Raw genomic sequence first — 18,325 nt, 5'->3', positions numbered from 1 at the left:
CTCCATACAAACGAGCCATGCAAACCCTCCAATGTTCACCAGGTATAGTGTCATACATTTTACAGTGGTTGTGCTACTGAAGTTCTTTGCACATGAGTCCATTCAAGTAAATGGAAGTAAGCTTCAGCACCAGGCATAGCCACTACACAATTTACAGTCCAAGGCCTAGTACACATAGAAGAGACCCAAGCGCTCACCTGGCACCACAGTCTCTTTATTTAAAAGAGATCTTTCAGTAATGCATTGCCCTAAAGAAGTTATATAACTCTTTAATATACACTCCCTACAGCTTCCAGCCACATACTTCTCTATTACCCGCACTTACTGCGGCCTGAAGTCTTGTAGCCCATTTGAAAACAGGTCATGGTGCCTTGCAGTGGGCCCCATCTTGGGGCTGCAACGTGTACAGTGTACGACTGTCCTGTGGGCCTGGCCTGATCAGTGGGGTGTGTAAGAGGCCTTGTTTTCCCCACCCCACTCCTATGTCTTGGATGACTTCGCTACTGAGCAGATTCAGAGGTGGGTACCATGATGTCACAGCCCTGGATTGAGCAGGTGTGTGCCGCTGCTGGGACTGTAAGTCAGCTGTGAATGGAGCAGTGCCAAACAGTGTGGGGGGACATGATGTACATCTTTCTGTGGCATTTGTGTGAGGTTGCACTTGGTCAAGTATAATCCTTGTTTAAAATGTTTTTTTATGCTTTTCCTGAAATACCCCTTTAACTGATAGGTTGAGGTGCTTTATGCTAGACTACAACTGATATTGTACAAACAAACTACAATTAGATATTGGTGACCTATCACAGTGTCTGAGAAAAAACTTTCAGTACTGTTTTCCCAAAAATAATCCAGTGCCTTATGAATTTTTGCTCCCAAAGAGGCACTACTTCTTATTTTCGGGGGATGTCTTATTTTTTTTTGGGGGGGGGGGGGGGATGCCGGCAGAGGGGCAGCCTTACTTTCAGAGTATGCTTTACTTTAGACTAGTTGATTGGCTATTTGGGGTGTCCTTTCTTGGACAATGTCTTATTTCCGGGGAAACATTGTATATGTTGCAAAGAAAATGAAATACTCCCTTTATGCCTAATTTCATATATTTTTATATTGTTATTCTGTATTGTTGTTCTACAGCCAGCGAAACACCAGGTGTAATTTTCAACTAGAGATGAGCGAACAGGGTTCGGGTTCGAGTCCAGCCGAACCCGAACGATCGGCATTTGATTAGCGGTGGCTGCTGAACTTGGATCAAGCTCTAAGGCTGTCTGGAAAACATGGATACAGCCAATGACTATATCCATGTTTTCCACATAGCCTTAGGGCTTTATCCAACTTCAGCAGCCACCGCTAATCAAATGCGGATCGTTCGGGTTCGGCTGGACTCAAACTCGAACCCGGTTCGCTCATCTCTATTTACAACACTTTGGGCAAACTTGTTCTATGCATTTTTGCTGTTCTTTTTGCCTATTAATTACACTAAACATAGAAAGAACACAAATGCATAATATTTGAGAATGGACTAATTTAGTTTATTTAAATGTATTGTGGGTCCTCGTTGATGAATTAGCTCCAGGTAAAAATGTGTCTGAAAATCCAAAGTCCTTTGCAGGTTCTCACAACATGATGCATTCTGGAATACAACACAATGATGCCCTTGACCTACATTACAGTGATAGATAAAACCGGCCACATGAAGATTAAAGTGGCCATGCAAATAGATTAAAAAAAGAAGGAAACAAAAACATCATCCTGTAAAGTAAATTGAAAAGCAAAAAGAAGCAATTTCTTCCATCCAAATAGGTAAATAGAACAGGAGACAATGCTAATTCTGCAAATGTTCTTTATTGGAACACAGGAGAGAACGGAAAATTCTTCTCTTCCTAGTGCTAATAATCAATAGATTATACAGCAGGGAAAAAATTACACACTTGGCTCCAGCCTAATCAACGAGAGGGGAGCAGGTGTGGAGGGGCAGAACAGTACCACCGAGGAGACAGGCAAGGGGACTGTGGTCATTTTTGGAAATTAAATTAGCAAACGGCAGTGGTGCCCTTCTTCCCGTACAGGGTGAAATAGGGTCACGATTGGTATTAAAACATTAGAATATCAGATATGAAGGAGCAGAACAAGGAGCTGAGGGGCCTCAAGAACTAGAAGTGCAAGGCAAAACAATGAAATAAAAATTCACAATGTTGCAATTCGTTTAAAACCTAAAAATTTTCCTATAACTTGCATAAAAACAAAACAAAAATAACAGTCCTTAAAGGGAAACGAATAGCAGGTTAGAAGAAATCATAGGGCAGGGGATGCTGAGGTGGAAGGTAGTTCTCTTACCTTCATTAAAGCGGTTATCCAGCATTAGAAAACCATGGCCACTTTATTCCAGCATGTCGTTTTGCCTCTGGAAGAAAGTGGGCATATATATATATATATATATATATATATATATATATATATATTTTTTTTTTTTTTTAATTTATTTTTTTAACACTGGATAACCCCTTTAATATTTTAATTAGGTGTTTTGATGGCGGGACTTCCACCCTTGGTGCACCGATCCACCCACTCCCTGTTCATGAATATTAAGGCACCGCTCTGTAGTGATGCCACGCTGACTATCACCCATTCATGAAGCGGGTGAGCAGGCAGGGCAATGCCAAAATGGTTATTTTACATACTACATACTTCTGTAACCACACATGGCCGTGGCCGTTACCCCCCTATCTTTCTCTCAGCCTGCTTGTCCTCTGGCAATGTCTCTTGCTCTAAGCTGGCCTCCTGGATGTTATCCTTTCTGCTTCCCTCCTTTAGTTTGCCATCAGTTCACTGTTTAGTGTAACCCCTGCCTTGCTGCTTCTTTGATTTCTGTTCACATAAGTTCTTGCAACAAGCCTTTGCCTGCACCAGTAACCCCTTCTCCCTCCACATGCCATTAACAGTAGTGCACTGTAAATCATCCCATAGGACAGCACCACTCTGCTTAATCTGGTGCATTCACCAGCACTCCATCATTGCATAGCAATGCGGAGAACATACTTTTCAAGTTGAAATACTGGTAATCAACCCCCAGTAACGGCACTTTGGTTTCCACCCTTGTCTCCTGCTTTTTTCCTCCATTATCTCTGTACTATTGGTAAACAACCAAGCTCTGGTCTCCGTAAAATAGTTAGAATGAAAAATAGCTTTGCACCATGGAGGAGACTCTCAGGGGCTCAATAACAAGAATGAGGGCACTAAAATCACCATGTTAACATTTCGAAGGCTTATTGTAACAAAGACCAGCAGGTTTTCAAAAATTTTTGAAACAAAGCACCTCTCCTATCCTCAGTTTGGGTGTGGGTTTTGCAGCTCAGTTCCATTGAAGTGAATAGAGCTGTACTGTAATACCACACAATCTGAGGACAGGTGTGGTGCTGTTTTTGCAAGAAAATAACTCTGCAAGAGACCAGAAGGTGGTCTATTTTCTTTAGGTTCCCTAAACGCTATATTTAAAGGCCAAAATGTACTTTTAATGTTATTACATAAGCAAAGTTAGACAAATTCCTAATATACACTAATTATGGGAAATGCACATATAATGCTATTTCCCTCAATTTAGTAGATCAGAAAGGCTTTAATTTCTCTAAAAAAACAAAGCGACATCACAACCCGGTCTATACCTGAAGGGTCAAGCAGGGGGTGCAGTATATGTAGAAATTACAAGTAAAAATTATAACTTAACATTTTTATATGTAATTTCTACATATACTTCGCCCCCTTCTGGACCCTTCAGGTATAGACTAAGTCATGACATCACATTTTGATTGAAACCTCCCTGATCTACTAAATTGAGGGAAATACCATTATATGTGCATTTCCCATAATTAGTGTACATTAGGAATTTGTCTAACTTTGCTTATGTAATAACATATTAAAAAATACAAAATATATTGGACACTAGAACTGTCAATCATAGCTAGGAAAGCAGCCTGGGTAAACTCAGTACAAGAAGTGTCTACTCAGAAGAAACGACCTCTGGGAATCTTGTCATGGAGGCAGCCAGGACATCAGGCTAAACAATGTTATTCGTGGTTGTGCAAGTATCGTTACACTCTCTTTCCTGTAGAGAGCTATGGATGATGGCTCAAAACTGATTCCCTTTAAATTCCCATATGTGACCACATTTCATGTGACTGTCACAGTGTAGCGTTTCATCCATAGTCCACTGCTGTGGTCAACGATGGCACCTTGGTGGTGACAATGTGAATGGCTTTTCTGTGTGCACTGAGAAAAAGCAGATACCGAGGATGCAAGAGACCGGAAGGCAAAAGGGAAGAATTTGTTATGAATACTGCACAATTAATTTTCACATTTCGAGGCTGTGCACAAAAATCTAGAAACACTAGAAAACACCTTTAGGCTGGGTTCACACTACGTATATTTCAGTCAGTATTGTGGTCCTCATATTGCAACCAAAACCAGGAGTGGATTAAAAACACAGAAAGGATCTGTTCACACAATGTTGAAATTGAGTGGATGGCCGCCATATAACAGTAAATAACGGCCATTATTTCAATACAACAGCTGTTGTTCTAAAATAACAGCAAATATTTGCCATTAAATGGCGGCCATCCACTCAATTTCAACATTGTGTGAACAGAGCCTTTCTGTGTTTTCAATCCACTCCTCGTTTTGGTTGCAATATGAGGACCACAATACTGACTGAAATATACGTAGTGTGAACATAGCCTTAATAAGTAACAGTCATAAGTCATATCTCTTAAGTTTAAAGAACAAATATTGTAAGCATCCCTTTTTACGACTCTCAATATTTGAAAAATATTAAATGCATAAAAATGCGTAAAAAATGTGGGTAACAGGAAAAAAATTTTTTAAGATAAAACAATGCTGCTGGAAATAAAAATAAAAAAAAAGATAAAATGAAACATTGTAAAATTTAACAAAAATTATTTTGATTTAACCATTTCCATTATGTAAAATATAAAATCTTCCAAAGCTGCCTATATAAAAAAAATCCATTAAAAAAGTCACTATGCTCATAGCAATTAAACAAAAAACAACAGCGAATTTCTAAGCAGGAAAACCGTCCAAATGCTTGAACTCTCCTGTGCATTGTGAGATAAAAAAAATGTGCAAATCTTGAACCCAAATTCAGGGCCACATTTCAAAAATCACATCACAACTCATGCATGCGTCTACATATTTTTACAAATCTACCTTATCAGTGTCTCATAAGGCCCCAACACACACTGCACTTAACTATCTGCTATGCCCTCTGCTGGGTAGAGTACACAAAGCAAGTCAGATTATTTCCAATTAAATGCTGGCATCGTTGAACTACATCTGCTTTAGGAATGCAAAGCATGAAAATTGTTGTAGCAGGTTTAATATTTCATTCGGCCAAAAAGTATATATTGCTCTGAGGATTTGCCTTTGGTAATGGTTTTCTTGCCATGCATACTTGTTAAGTGGTCCTATTGAAAATCTGCTACCAAACTCCGAGCTTGCCAAGAATAATTCCATGCTGTGCAAGAATTTTTAATTTTTCATCCTGTAGGAGTAATTACTTAGCATAATACCACTTTAAATGTGTTTTATTGCACAGATGCTAATGAATTCCTCCGTAGTATGAACAACGTTCAGTATGAGAAAAAAGCACCCTATACGAAATATAAGGTAAACAAAAAAAATTACAAAAGTAATAAAAATTTTCTTACATTTTTTTTTTTAATTCAACTTGGAATGAAAAGTGTCAGATGCGGCCCGGATACAATGAGTGAAATTACTCACTTGTGAAAAGGCTCGGGCCTCACGAGGGTCGCAGGTGTTGGCAGGAGCAGCATGCACTTTCTGCAAGGTACATGGCCTCTGGGGATTTCATTAAGATGTACTTAGCGTGATTATTGTTCGCAGAAATATCAGGGGAGATCTTGCTCTTTATTAAGATTTTCAATGTAAACATCAGGTTACACATTTTGCTACAAGTGGGGTTAGTTAAGGAACATTGAGGTTTATATGTGAATGTGAGATCATCATTTTCACGAGGGCTGGTCAATTTAAAGAGCGCCTGGTATTTCGATTTTACCAGTTCTTTATCAATAAATCCCGAAAAAAAAAAACTTATTGAAAAAGAATATATATATATATATATATATATATATATATATATATATATATATATATATATATATACATAACATTGTTAATTATAGTCATCTGACCAATTCTTCGGTTTTTTGATCCCCAATTGTAATAGCATTTAGAAACCTTCTTCAGAACACCTGTAGTAAATTATTGATCTCAGAAGGAAATCTTGATGACTAGATAGCATTATTTCCTATATTGACTATACACTAGTATAGGGGTTAGCAATGTTGCCTTGCAGTGCTGCAGTCCGGGGTTCAAATTGGCGGCAAAACCTGCCTGGACTTTGATCTGTCCTTGCTTGCATGGGTTTCCTCTAGTTACGCCAGTATCCTTCCACTTAGCATAAAATGTAGTAATAGATGAGTATGGAATTTATATTCTGGGGAGAGGGATCGATGTACAGTGCTGTGGAATATGATGGCGCTACAAAGATTAATTATATAGAATAAAATAATATGTGTAGAGGCCTAATGGTCTATGGCTACATTTCTTCTAACCAGTGGCGGTCTTTGGCATCAAGCACCCCAAGCGATCGCTTGGGGCCCCCAACATCCAGGGGGGCCCCCACGCCCCGCTCTTGTGCTCAAGACCGCTGGACAGGGCTGCTGCCCCGCTCGCTGCTGCCATCTGAACTGTAACTATGAGCACTCGTAATGAGCGCTCATAGTTACATGCAGCAGCACTGACAGGGCGGGAGACATTGGCTCCCTTCCTGTCAGTCACTCTTATGGCTGCAGGAAGAGTTTTCCCTGCGGTCACAAGTGGCAGCTTTGTCCTTGTGGTGCCGGCGCTCCACTGACATCACTGGAGCATTGGCGCCAGGACAAGGGGAGTGCGGCCTCTTGTGATCGCAGGGAAAACCCTTCCTGCGGCCACAAGAGTGAAGAGAAGAGGAGACGCCCAGACCCAGGTGAGTATAATTGTTTGTTTTACTGTGTAATATACTATATGGGAGGGGGAGCACACTGGGGTCTGTTTAACTGGGGGAAGCACATCGGGGGTCTATATAAAGGGGGGGAGCACACAGGGGGGCTATATAACAGGGGGAGCACACAGGGGGGCTATAGACTACTGGGGCTTCACAGAGGGGTCTATATACTACTGGGGGCAGCACACAGGGGGGTCTATATACTACTTGGGGCAGCAGAATGGGGTCTATATACAACTTGGAGAGCACACAGGAGGTCTATATCCAAGTAGGGGAGCACACAGGGGGGCTATATACTACTGGGGGAGCACACAGGGGTCTATATAGTACTGGTGGGGCACACAGGTGGTTTATATATAACTGGGGGAGCACACAGGGGTCTGTATACTACTGGGGCAGCACACAAGGGGTCTATATAATACTGGTGGGGCACACAGGGGGTCTATATACTACTGGGGGAACCACACAGGGGGTCTATATACTACTGGGGGAACCACACAGGGGGTTTATATACTACTGGAGGAGCACACAGGGGTCTATAGCCAAGTGGGGGAGCAAACAGGAGGTCTATATCCAAGTGGGGGAGCACACAGGGGGGCTAAATACCACTGAGGGAGCACACAGGGGGGCTATATACTAGTGGGGGAGCACACAAGGGGTATATACAACTGGGGGCAGCACACAGGGGGTCTATATACAATTGGGGCAGAACACAGGAGGTCTATATACTTCTGGGGGAGCACACGGGGGCTATATATAACTGGGGGAACACACAGGGGTCTATATACTACTGGGGGAAGCAAACAAGGGGTATATACTACTGGGGGCAGGACACAAGGGGTATATACTATTGGGGGGAGCACAGAATGAGTATATATTACTGGCGGTAGCGCACAAGGGGTATATACTACTGGGGGCAACACACAGCGCTCTATTGTTTTGGAACGCGTGTCGAGTGGGGGGGCCCAGACATAACTTCGCTTGGGGCCCCAGAAATGCCAAGACCGCCCCTGCTTCTAACCATATATTGGAAGGTATTCCACTGAAAACCAAGGTTGGATTGGCTCAATGGAGAAATCCTTTTGGGATCACGTTTTGACAGGAGACGCAAGAATCCAGGAGAAGATAACCCCAGCAGATATTGGAGCGAATTCTTCTTGTGCAAGTAACCTATTTGATTGTATCGATGATGTGCTGTCTAAGTGAGGAGAGTCCACAATGCAAATATAATAGGTAAACACTTGATCTCCGTATCAGTTCTGGGGGTCTTAGGTGTCACACTGCCAATCCCGATGAACTGAATGACATTCAAATTCCTACATAAGTGCAAACGTATCTTCCAATATGTTGGTTGTAAGACCGACTTAATACCTGTTTATAAATGGTCCAGCCACTGGTGGACCAACCATCACACTAGACATTAGTCATACCGTGCATTATATTATCTGGTAATATGGAGTATGGTAATTATTGTAACATGAGCTTTTCTTCTGGGCAAGGTGGCCCTGAATCATGACAGTGTTGTGTTGTTATATGGTGATTTTTAAACTCATCTTGTTATCGCTATATATCCCGTTCCTCCAAAAAAAACGAATATCTATGAGCTCAATCACATTTGTGTCAAGAATATTTGTGTCAACAGACCTCTGACTTTCCTGGGGTCCACTGGGTTTCCAAAGTGGCGCCTCTTGTTTTACTGGAAAAAATCTAATGTTCCATTAGATCCCTAATGGAACATCCAATAAAGTTTTCTGGCTTTCTACTTCCTGATTACTATAGATTTTCCTCTCATCATCTAAGTAGGACTGTGCAAGGACTAGGTGACTATGAATATATGACTACTAACATAGTAACATAGTAAATAAGGTTGAAGGAAGACAAGAGTCCATCAGGTTCAACCTAGGGAAATCCTACTGTGTTGATCCAGGGAAGGCAAAAACCCCTATGAGGCAAACGACAATTGCCCCACCACAGGGAGAAAACTCCCTCCCAACTCCAATGGCAACCAGAACAATCCCTGGATCAACGTATCACCGGAAATCTATGCCCATAACTTTTACAGTAAAGAACCCGCGTCGATGCTGATGATGAAATCTTCTTTACTCTAGACGTAGAGGATGCCCCCTTGTCCTGGTTACAGACCTAGGAGTAAAAAGATCACTACAAAAATCTCTGTACTGTCCTTTCATATATTTGTACATTGTGATCAGATCGCCCCTAAGACGTCTTTTTTCTAGTGTAAATAACCCCAAGCTTGATAACCTGTCCTGGTACTGTAACCCACCCATTCCCTTAATGACCTTTGTTGCCCTCCTCTGTACCCGCTCCAGTTCAGCTGTGTCCTTCTTATATACCGGTGCCCAAAACTGTACACAGTATTCCATATGTGGTCTGACCAGTAATTTATAAAGAGGCAAAACTATGTTCTCATCTTTAGCATCTATACCTCTTTTGATACATCACATTATTTTATTAGCTTTTTCGGAAGTAGTTTTACCCAGTGTTTTATTATTTAGCACATAACTGTACTTATTATTTCTACGGCCCAAGTGCATAACCTTACATTTATCCACATTAAATTTCATTTGCCATTTCACCGCCCAAGCCTCTAGCTTCTCCAAATCCCTCTGTAATATGATATTATCCTCCTCTGTGCTGATTACTGTACCCAGTTTAGTATCATCTGCAAAAATGGAAATTCTACTCTGTAGCCCATCTACAAGATCATTAATAAAAATATTAAAAAGCGGACCCAACACTGACCCCTGTGGTACCCCACTAGTAACTAATACCCAATCTGAATATGTTCCATCATTGACCACCCTCTGTTTTCTATCACACAACCAGTAACTTACCCATTTGCATACGTTTTCCCCGAGTCCCAGCATCCTCATTTTGTAGACCAACCTTTCATGCGGCACAGTATCAAATGCCTTTGAAAAGTCCAGATACACAACATCCACAGCCTCCCCCCGGTCCAGTCTATAACTTACCTCTTCATAGAAGCCGATCAGATTAGTCTGACAGGACCGATCCCTCATAAATCCATGCTGGTGCTGCATCATAAGATTATTTTCTTTCAGATACACCAGTATAGCATCTCTTCCAAACCCACCAAAATACTTTACCTACTATAGATGTTAGACTTACGGGCCTGTAGTTTCCAGGATCACTCTTTGACCCCTTTTTGAATATTGGTACCACATTATCTATGCGCCAGTCCAGAGGAACAATCCCTGTCATTATAGAATCTTTAAATATTAGGAATAACGGTCTGTCTAATACAGTATTTAATTCTGGATACCTTCTGGGCCCGGTGACTTATGGATTTCAATGTTTTTATGGCGTCTCCCCACTTCTTGTTATGTTAGGCAGGTGAGATTTATGGGAGGATTTACATTATCCCTAGTCATGTAGTCTGTTATGGGATTCTCCTCTGTGAATACAGTAGAGAAGAATGTACTGGATGCTTTTATTCAGCTATAAATAGTAGTAAGGAGTCACAAATATAAAAACCAACAACTGAGCACAGCTAATGTGGCTTACATAAATAAAAAAAAATGATATAGCTTTAAGGGTATTCTTGTGTCCATATAAACTTGATATAATGTTAGGGCTAGAAAAAAATAAGCGATACTTTCCTACCCTCAGTCCCTCCCTGCTCGTTCCTTTCTCCATGTTTCCTAGATAAGAGGTCAAAGTAGGACCTGACCGTTTAGCCAATAACTTGGTGAGATGGGACACGATCAGGACACTCTGAGAGGACAGGGGAAGTGCAGGAACTATTTCTTTGTTCAGTGTGAACCCATCTTTACGAACATGTACAATTGTTGCAAAGTTGTAGTGTGTAAGCCGGTAGGGTAGGGTGACTTTGCCACTTTAAAGCCAGGTTTCTACAGTCTTTTAGGAAGCATGAAGGTAGTCATACACCTTCAACAGCTGTTGGCTGAACATTTGTTCGGCTGACACTTCTCTTTCCCAATCCACCTATACACTTGAATGCACAGCTCAGCCGAGTTAATATTCTACATGCCTGGTCCTTCTCTCCTCCAATATCATCTGTCGGAGGAAAGTCAGAAGTTGGTTGGCTAGTCAAGATGAATTTGGCCCAATATATTTCTTGGGTGTATGAGGGAAGGAGAGCGTCAGTGACTAATTTACTAAATTTTATGGTCCCCAATTACTGTTGAAGTGTTAGACAGAGCAAGGGGCTCGTCCACTGTCCTTGCACAGGGGCCCTCTGCTGTCTATGTTTGCTCCTTCTCCACACAATACCGAGATGTTTAGCATTACATTTTATGTATAGTGATGTAAGGTAAAGCTACTCTGCTAATGCGTATGTCTCTCCTTTGTAGCTCAAGATGAAAATCAATGAACCCTCGCAGCGCTGTCTGTTTATGCCGTCTCGCTGTATTTATACAAATTCTTTTGATCACGTGATTACCTTTATACAGCCCCTAAATAAAAGGGCAGGAAATAATTAAATTCACAATGGTCTCCGTGCTAAGGTAGCAGCTGGTTCTCAGCTGCTGTGATAAAATACACAACAACCTGTCAGCGGGAACCTCCGTTTTCCAACTAAGAATTTTCCCCCCCCATATCATACTTAACATTTAGCGTGCCAGAGGGGATGTATATTTAATGCATCCCTTGTTCATAAATGGATATTGAAAGAAAAGGGAAAAAGAAACATGTAACACCCCATCTGACCGTCGATGCTTTTGTTTTAGGGGGAACCATATTTCTTCCTTCTCCCCTGCGGGGAAGTTACTTTCAAGTCGGTTAAAGTCCCCGGCCTTTCAATGCAGCTCTTTGCCAATTAGCACTGAACAACTTCTAACCATTTTTTTTCCTTTAAGATGATCAGGAGCCTAATAATTCTGTGATAAAAGGGCAAAAGCCACCGAAAGCCAAAAGGGGAATTAATGAGCTCCTCCATTTATCTGTCTTCGGAACAGCTGAACTGTTACAACTATTGACACTCATCAAAAGGTTCGGCTCTGAACCCTGTCCAGACTCTGCAGGCTCCATTGGACATCTTCAAATTTAGAGAAAGGCAAAGCAAGAGCTTCCCCTGTGTGATGCCAAAACTAACAAAAGACTGTGGATCAGGTAATGAAACTTCAGCTTTCTCCCCTTTGAGATTTATTTACTGGCAGCTGACAAGGGGCAAATTCAGATCGAATTGTGCAGTCAAAGCCTTGTCAAGCCTTTAGACGCACCCTTGTCTTGAATCACCTTCATGACTGGCATTTTGCTCAAAAGCCCTCGGCACTGGTCCTTAACAGCTTATGACATCACAAAGGACACTCCAGACAGATGCCTACATGGCATCCTGCAGCATTTTAAAAGAGAATTAGTGGTTTTAATTATGGTCGTAGTATGAAAGGGAACCATGCAAGCTCCGCAGGAGACCTTTGATCGGGCTTTTTTTCTAGTACAATGCCACGGAACTGTGACTATGCCTAGTAAGGGGGCCTTTCTTGCCGAATGACTCACTAGTGATCTATGAATGCAGACAAGCTTCTAGCCCTCCCTCTTCATTAGCGAGCATTTCTATACAGGGGTCTATACAGTGCTCGGAGTCTACAAGCTATACAATTGGGAGAATAAGAATCCCTACAGATTCTGCCTTCTACTTAGGAAATGCTGAAGGACTCGGAGTGACTTTATTCATTAAAACAGGTTGCTATTAATTAACTGTCATAATAAAATAAAGAACAATTATTTGCATTTTCTCTTGTACGGTCTCTTTTGCAATAGGTATAAAAGATGCCTGAAACCGACATTCACGTATAAAGGAGCCTCAGAAGTCTCCTCTTACACAGCGGCAGCAGGAGCTGGCTAATTATTCAGACTAGATCAACAGGAGGACAAATAGACGGAAGTAGAAATATGAAAGTGATTAAGAACATATCTATATAAGATCCAAATTACTTGGCAACAATATTTTTTTTTGCAGCCATGATGAAGGAACAAAAAAAATTGGATTTTTTTTCCCTAACAAAAAGGAGGCAAACACTGTAGCCTCAATAATGACTTGACTTTGATTAGTGGACCATGAAACTGAAGAAATAAGGTGGGTAGTACACAACCTCTGTATAGTCTGTTAACTTGTCAATTAAAGAGCAGCTTTTTTTTAAAGTTAATTTTATTTTTTTTTCACAAAAAATTTAAAAACAATGATGTAAACCTTCCCATAGGTACAACATTTCAGTAGCAATGTATAAAAAAAAGTATACAGTAATAACGATCTCTTTGATAGTCATAGTGTCGACAATAAGATTTGAAAATAAAAAAGCTTTAGAATAATCAATAGTAAAAAAATAAAAATAAAGAAGAATAAACTTGTATGATATTAATTAAAGAGATTTCTGGTACTTAAAATAAAAAATAATAGCAGCTAGGACTAGGGTAAAAAAAAAAACTTTAATCACCGCTAAAATTTACTGCTCCATCCCCAGATGTACTGCCTTGTACATGGTGCACAGGATGCTGAAGCCAATCCTTGAACGGGTGGTACATGCAGTTTCTTCAGTCCCGGGACCCTGACTGACTTGGATCCTGTATGTTGTATCCAAAGTGCTCATCCGTGGTGGCTCTGGATTCCAGGACATATAGGAACAACCCCTAAAGCCAATACGGAAGTGAAATGGGTTGGGGAAGCAATATCTTTTTATCCCCCTCTTGGATCCTAGGCTTTGCCAAGCCCAAATTTGAGGAGTATTTTTGGAAAGCCTTCCCCTTTCCCCAAAAAACAAAGATCAATGGTCTCTAAGACCTCAGACCCAATTAATATGAGAAGATAATAAGTGAGGTAGGTATGAGTGTCAGAACATTATACTTTTTGATTGTCAGATGATAATTTTGAATATTTCTGTAGACACATGGCTAGAGGCAAGTCCCTGAGAACAATGCTATATATACATCATGTATAGAATAAAAAAAAAAGACATTTTGGATTCAGTAATACAGAAACCATTGTTGCTGAAAATTTTTCTCCGTAAGGTTATTAACTTTTCACAAAGGTGTACTTACACACTGAAACACAGAAGACTGTTGAATGAAAATACCCCTAGACTAATCTGCCCTTATATTTTTCCTGTATTTACATCTATAATTTTGTGCAGTTTTTTCTTTTTTACTGTAAGCTTTGGATAAGTGTGTAATGCTTCATCATCCCTGTGGAAGTGCTGCAGTTTCAAACACAGATAACAGTTGATCTTTGGGAGTCCACGCAGGAAGCACTTTGAGAACTTAGAAGAGAATTTTTGCTTTTTTATCATTGATCTTGAAATTCTTCAAAATCTGAATCCACTTTCTATGAGAAACACGCAAATTCTAAAATTAAATCCCTGAATCCATGTTACCAGTTTCCAAAGCACTGTGGGAGATCAAGCTAGGTTAAAGTGTTTAGGCCACTTGTATAGTTGAATAAACATGTTGAAATTCAAAATTGTTACAAAAACAGTAAATTAAGATTCTTTAAAAAGTAAATTTGTCCGGCCCTGCACCTGGCTCAAGAAACCTTCACCTGCTTGGAAGCAGGTGTAGATTTGTATCGTGATTTATGCCTGAGAGCAGGCGTAAATCATGATAAATTTGGCACAAGTAGAGGCCACGCCTCTTCCCTGCCTATCAGGCAAGCAAAGGTTACGGCTGGTGTACACCAGAGAGAAGGCAAGAACTGGCACAGTCTACCTGGCACACACCAGGGGTGCAAGATTTATAAATCTCCCCCCCATAGTGTTCCAGATCCCAACAGTGGGACAACCAGCCAGTAAAGATGCCCAAAGATCTTCTAACGCTGTAGCCAAACAGCTATTCATTCTGACCCACCCTGCTATAAACATGCATGCTTCTGTTGGGTGCTGAAATTTAACAGGCCCCAACAGGAGTGAGTAGGCCCCCACACATAAGACAGTCATGCGTAAATTCGTAAATGGTGAAAATTTATTTTTCACGGCAAACAAAAAGTGAAGTTTTGGTCCATCCGGACCTTCCTCAGACACTGTATGCTGTTGAGGAAAGCATGCTGCTGTATAGCGACGGCTGTCCTAAGCGGCGCTCCGTGCCTTGAGCAAGGCATGGAAAGCCATTCAGGACAGCCGCTGCTATATAGCAGCATGCTTTCCTCAACAGCATACAGTGTCTGAGGAAGGTCCGGATGGACCAAAACTTCACTTTTTGTTTACTGTGAAAAATAAATTTACACCATTTACAAATGTAACCATTATTCATTGAGTACCAATATCTACGCTATACAGTTGAGACCTGGACCCCTTATCAGTTATTTTGTTTATGTCACTTAAGGTGAATTACCTTTCCCACATAAGAGTGTCAGTCAGGGCCATATTCCACAGGACGATTATTGTTCGAAAAATAAAAAATAGTTTTACTAAGCTAGACTACCCCTTTAAATCTGCTTAACAGATGAGCAACATTGTTGCTTAATAGCTAAAAATCCAATGAGATGAAATGGGTTGTATGACATTACAAATGGTCTGTTCTTCAAGGAAACTGGGGATGACCAGACACAATCTCAGCACATTTATGTGCTGAGATAAAGTGGACGCACCATACAAAGTTCGATGTTACATTAACAGATCAGATTCCATTACCAATAGTCCTTTCCGAGAATGGCTGCATCCAGTGTGCTTAGATGAGAAGTTCACCTTGGTATTTGGTAGACTCCAGTAACACAATGAGAAGATGTAACATGTTTCATCTGACACCGCCCTTTAGTCTCTTAAGTCGTAGGAGTTCATCTTTGAAGTAGCTGACAGCTTGCTGTATGGCCTCTATCTGGCTGTCAGCCACAGCCTTGCTGGCATAAGCAGAGAAGTGTTTGATGGCATCCTTTAGAAGAAGTTCCGGATCTATGTCTGCTCTATGTTGGCGCAGCATTCGCTCGCATGCGATGGCATAGTTTTTGTGCCAGTTAATGGGGTGATTTTCATGTTTGTCTATTGCCTTTTTGTAAAGCTGAAAAATGAGACAATATGTGGACAGATGAGCTTTTCTTTTTCTTCTCTTTGCCAGTATCAGTTATTCAGTCACGGGAACTGAAAGTAGTAATACCAATTGTACCCCACCCCACCCCATAGACATGAGGATCTGCAATATTACTACATAATATAGTGTACCAATGGGCATTGATTTCTATAGAATCATAAGATGGTTGGGCAAAGGGGCCAGGAGTTGCTCTGGTCACTTTTTTTACACTTATATAATCTGTAATAATCCAGATCATTCACAATATGCAATTTTACATAATATTTTGTATGGTAAGGGCTAAATAGCAACATAAAAATAATAGCACGATGCAAAATGTAGGACATCTGCTAGCTAAATATTGGCTGACACCTATGTTTCCTGATTCCAATACACGTGGACACTCAACCTGGCCAAGCTTGCAAGGAGAGGAAAAAAAGCGGCTGTCATCCACTTCTGGCAGCAGCTTACCTTCCCAGGAATAACAAGACTGGGCAAATTAAAACCCAACATGCCTGACCATTCTTGTCCCATCATCTACCTTAAAGAGTCACTGTCGTATTTTTTTTTTTTTTGCAGAAATCAATAGTCCAGGCGATTTTAAGAAACTTTGTAATTGGATTTATTAGCCAAATCTGCCATTATCTGCATGTAAAAAGCCTTTTCCCAGGTCCCCCCCTCCTACCTCTTTTTCATCCACTCTGAAAAATCTGAAAATTGTGACTTGTTGCAGGAGACGTCCCCTGTCTGCTCTAGGGAGAGGGGAGGGGGGAGGAGGAAGGAGGGAGTTAGCCGGCAGCAGAAAGCAGATAACAGAGGATTACAGACAGGGAGCTGGGTGACAGCTGTAATCCGAGCTCAGACAGGTCACTGGTGATGGTCAGAACAGACAACGGGTGAGGGATTTGTAGATTAACTCTTTGTTGTCCTGTTTTGGTCTTTTCTTTAGCTCTCTCCATAGGAGAACAATGAAGACAGAGGGGAGAGCTTCAAACTGCTTTTTCATGATAAAAATGCATTTTTCGGATAATAAACCCAATTACAAAGTTTCTTAAAATCGCCTGGACTATTGATTTCTGCAAAAAAAAAATTCACGACAGTGACACTTTAAGGCAGAGTCAGAAGCCCCCAAACACTTTAAAGGGAACCAATCAGCCCAATTGGGCTGATATAGTTCCCTGGAGCACTGTATACAGCTCCTGAGCAGCCGCGGCACGTACCGGCGGCAGCTGCAGCAGAAGCTGTATACCTGAGGAAAGAGGTTTTATTACCGGCGCGTGGCAGGCAGAGGTGAGGAAGTAGTCATCTGGGCGTCTCCCCGTCCGTGTCTAGTCACCGCTCTCTGCCTGTCAGTGCGCTCGGAGAGGCTGACAGGCATAGATCGGTAACTAGACACAAGCGGGGAGCCGTCCAGATGACTAACCCCTCCCGCCTCTGCCTGCTGCGCGCCCTGGCAATCAAACCTCTTTTTCTATGGTATACAGCTGCTGCTGGTATGTGCTCCAGGAGCTGTATTCAGTGCTACAGGGAACCATATCAGCCCAGTTGGGCTGATTGGTTCCCTTTAAATGATCGGCCAATCACGCCAAAATCTGTAGATTCACAGCAGTGGGAAACAATACATCCTATTAGAGATGTGTGTGAGAAGGGAATAGGGGGGAAAAAAAACAAAGTAAGTCAAAAAAGGAGGGAAGGGGTTCAGGAATTAATTCAGTATTAATGATAACTGTGAATCCAACAACTACCATGCTAAATTTCATGGTCTTACAGCTGTTGGGGGAAGGGGGGGCATCAAGAAAGCTTGTCTTACCCCTTATAATAACAATTTATGATAATACATTACCTGGTAGGAATATAGGTAAAGCTGAGTTTTGACAGATGGGGACAAATGCGGAGACTCAGCGAGATCAAATATAAAGAAAGCTGTTTTCACTCTGAAAAGTATAGAAATAGATGTGTTAAACATTTTCTTGAAACTTAAAGGAGATTCCCTACCTTTGATTTTCATAGAATATTGACCAGATGTCATGTTTCATTGGTAGGAGTCAGTTCACTGGAATAACTCAGTACAATGGTACCTTGGTTTAAGAGTAACTTGGATTAAGAGGGTTTTGCAAGAAGAGCTCACAGTTTTTCAAAATTGTGACTTGCTTTAAGAGCATTGCTTTGGTTTAAGAGCTCCCTGTACTGGGTGGGAGGGGGAGTGGGGGAGGGGCATGGTCTGCATAGTGAGGTCTACAGCCCTGTACTCTGACCCAG

The 18,325-nt window shown here is 41.3% G+C and overlaps 1 protein-coding gene across 2 annotated transcripts in view; it reads right to left on the bottom strand.

Moving 5' to 3' along the window:
- Positions 1–15,276: 15,276 nt before the first annotated feature.
- Positions 15,277–18,325, bottom strand: part of TMEM260 (transmembrane protein 260) — a 55,578-nt gene continuing 52,529 nt past the window's right edge. For both annotated transcript variants that reach the window (XM_069951128.1, XM_069951129.1), the window contains exons 16-17: positions 17,910–18,000; positions 15,277–16,057 (exon numbers count right to left, since the gene is read on the bottom strand). In XM_069951128.1, coding sequence (XP_069807229.1) covers positions 15,797–16,057; positions 17,910–18,000 — 352 coding nt within the window. In that variant the 3' untranslated portion in view covers positions 15,277–15,796. The remainder of the gene's footprint in view (positions 16,058–17,909; positions 18,001–18,325) is intronic.

The sequence above is a fragment of the Dendropsophus ebraccatus genome, chromosome 13 (genome assembly GCF_027789765.1).
Source record: "Dendropsophus ebraccatus isolate aDenEbr1 chromosome 13, aDenEbr1.pat, whole genome shotgun sequence".
In the NCBI taxonomy this organism is placed as follows: Eukaryota; Metazoa; Chordata; class Amphibia; order Anura; family Hylidae; genus Dendropsophus; species Dendropsophus ebraccatus.
Note: the sequence above shows the minus strand (reverse complement) of the source record. Positions and strands in the feature narration are given on the sequence as shown.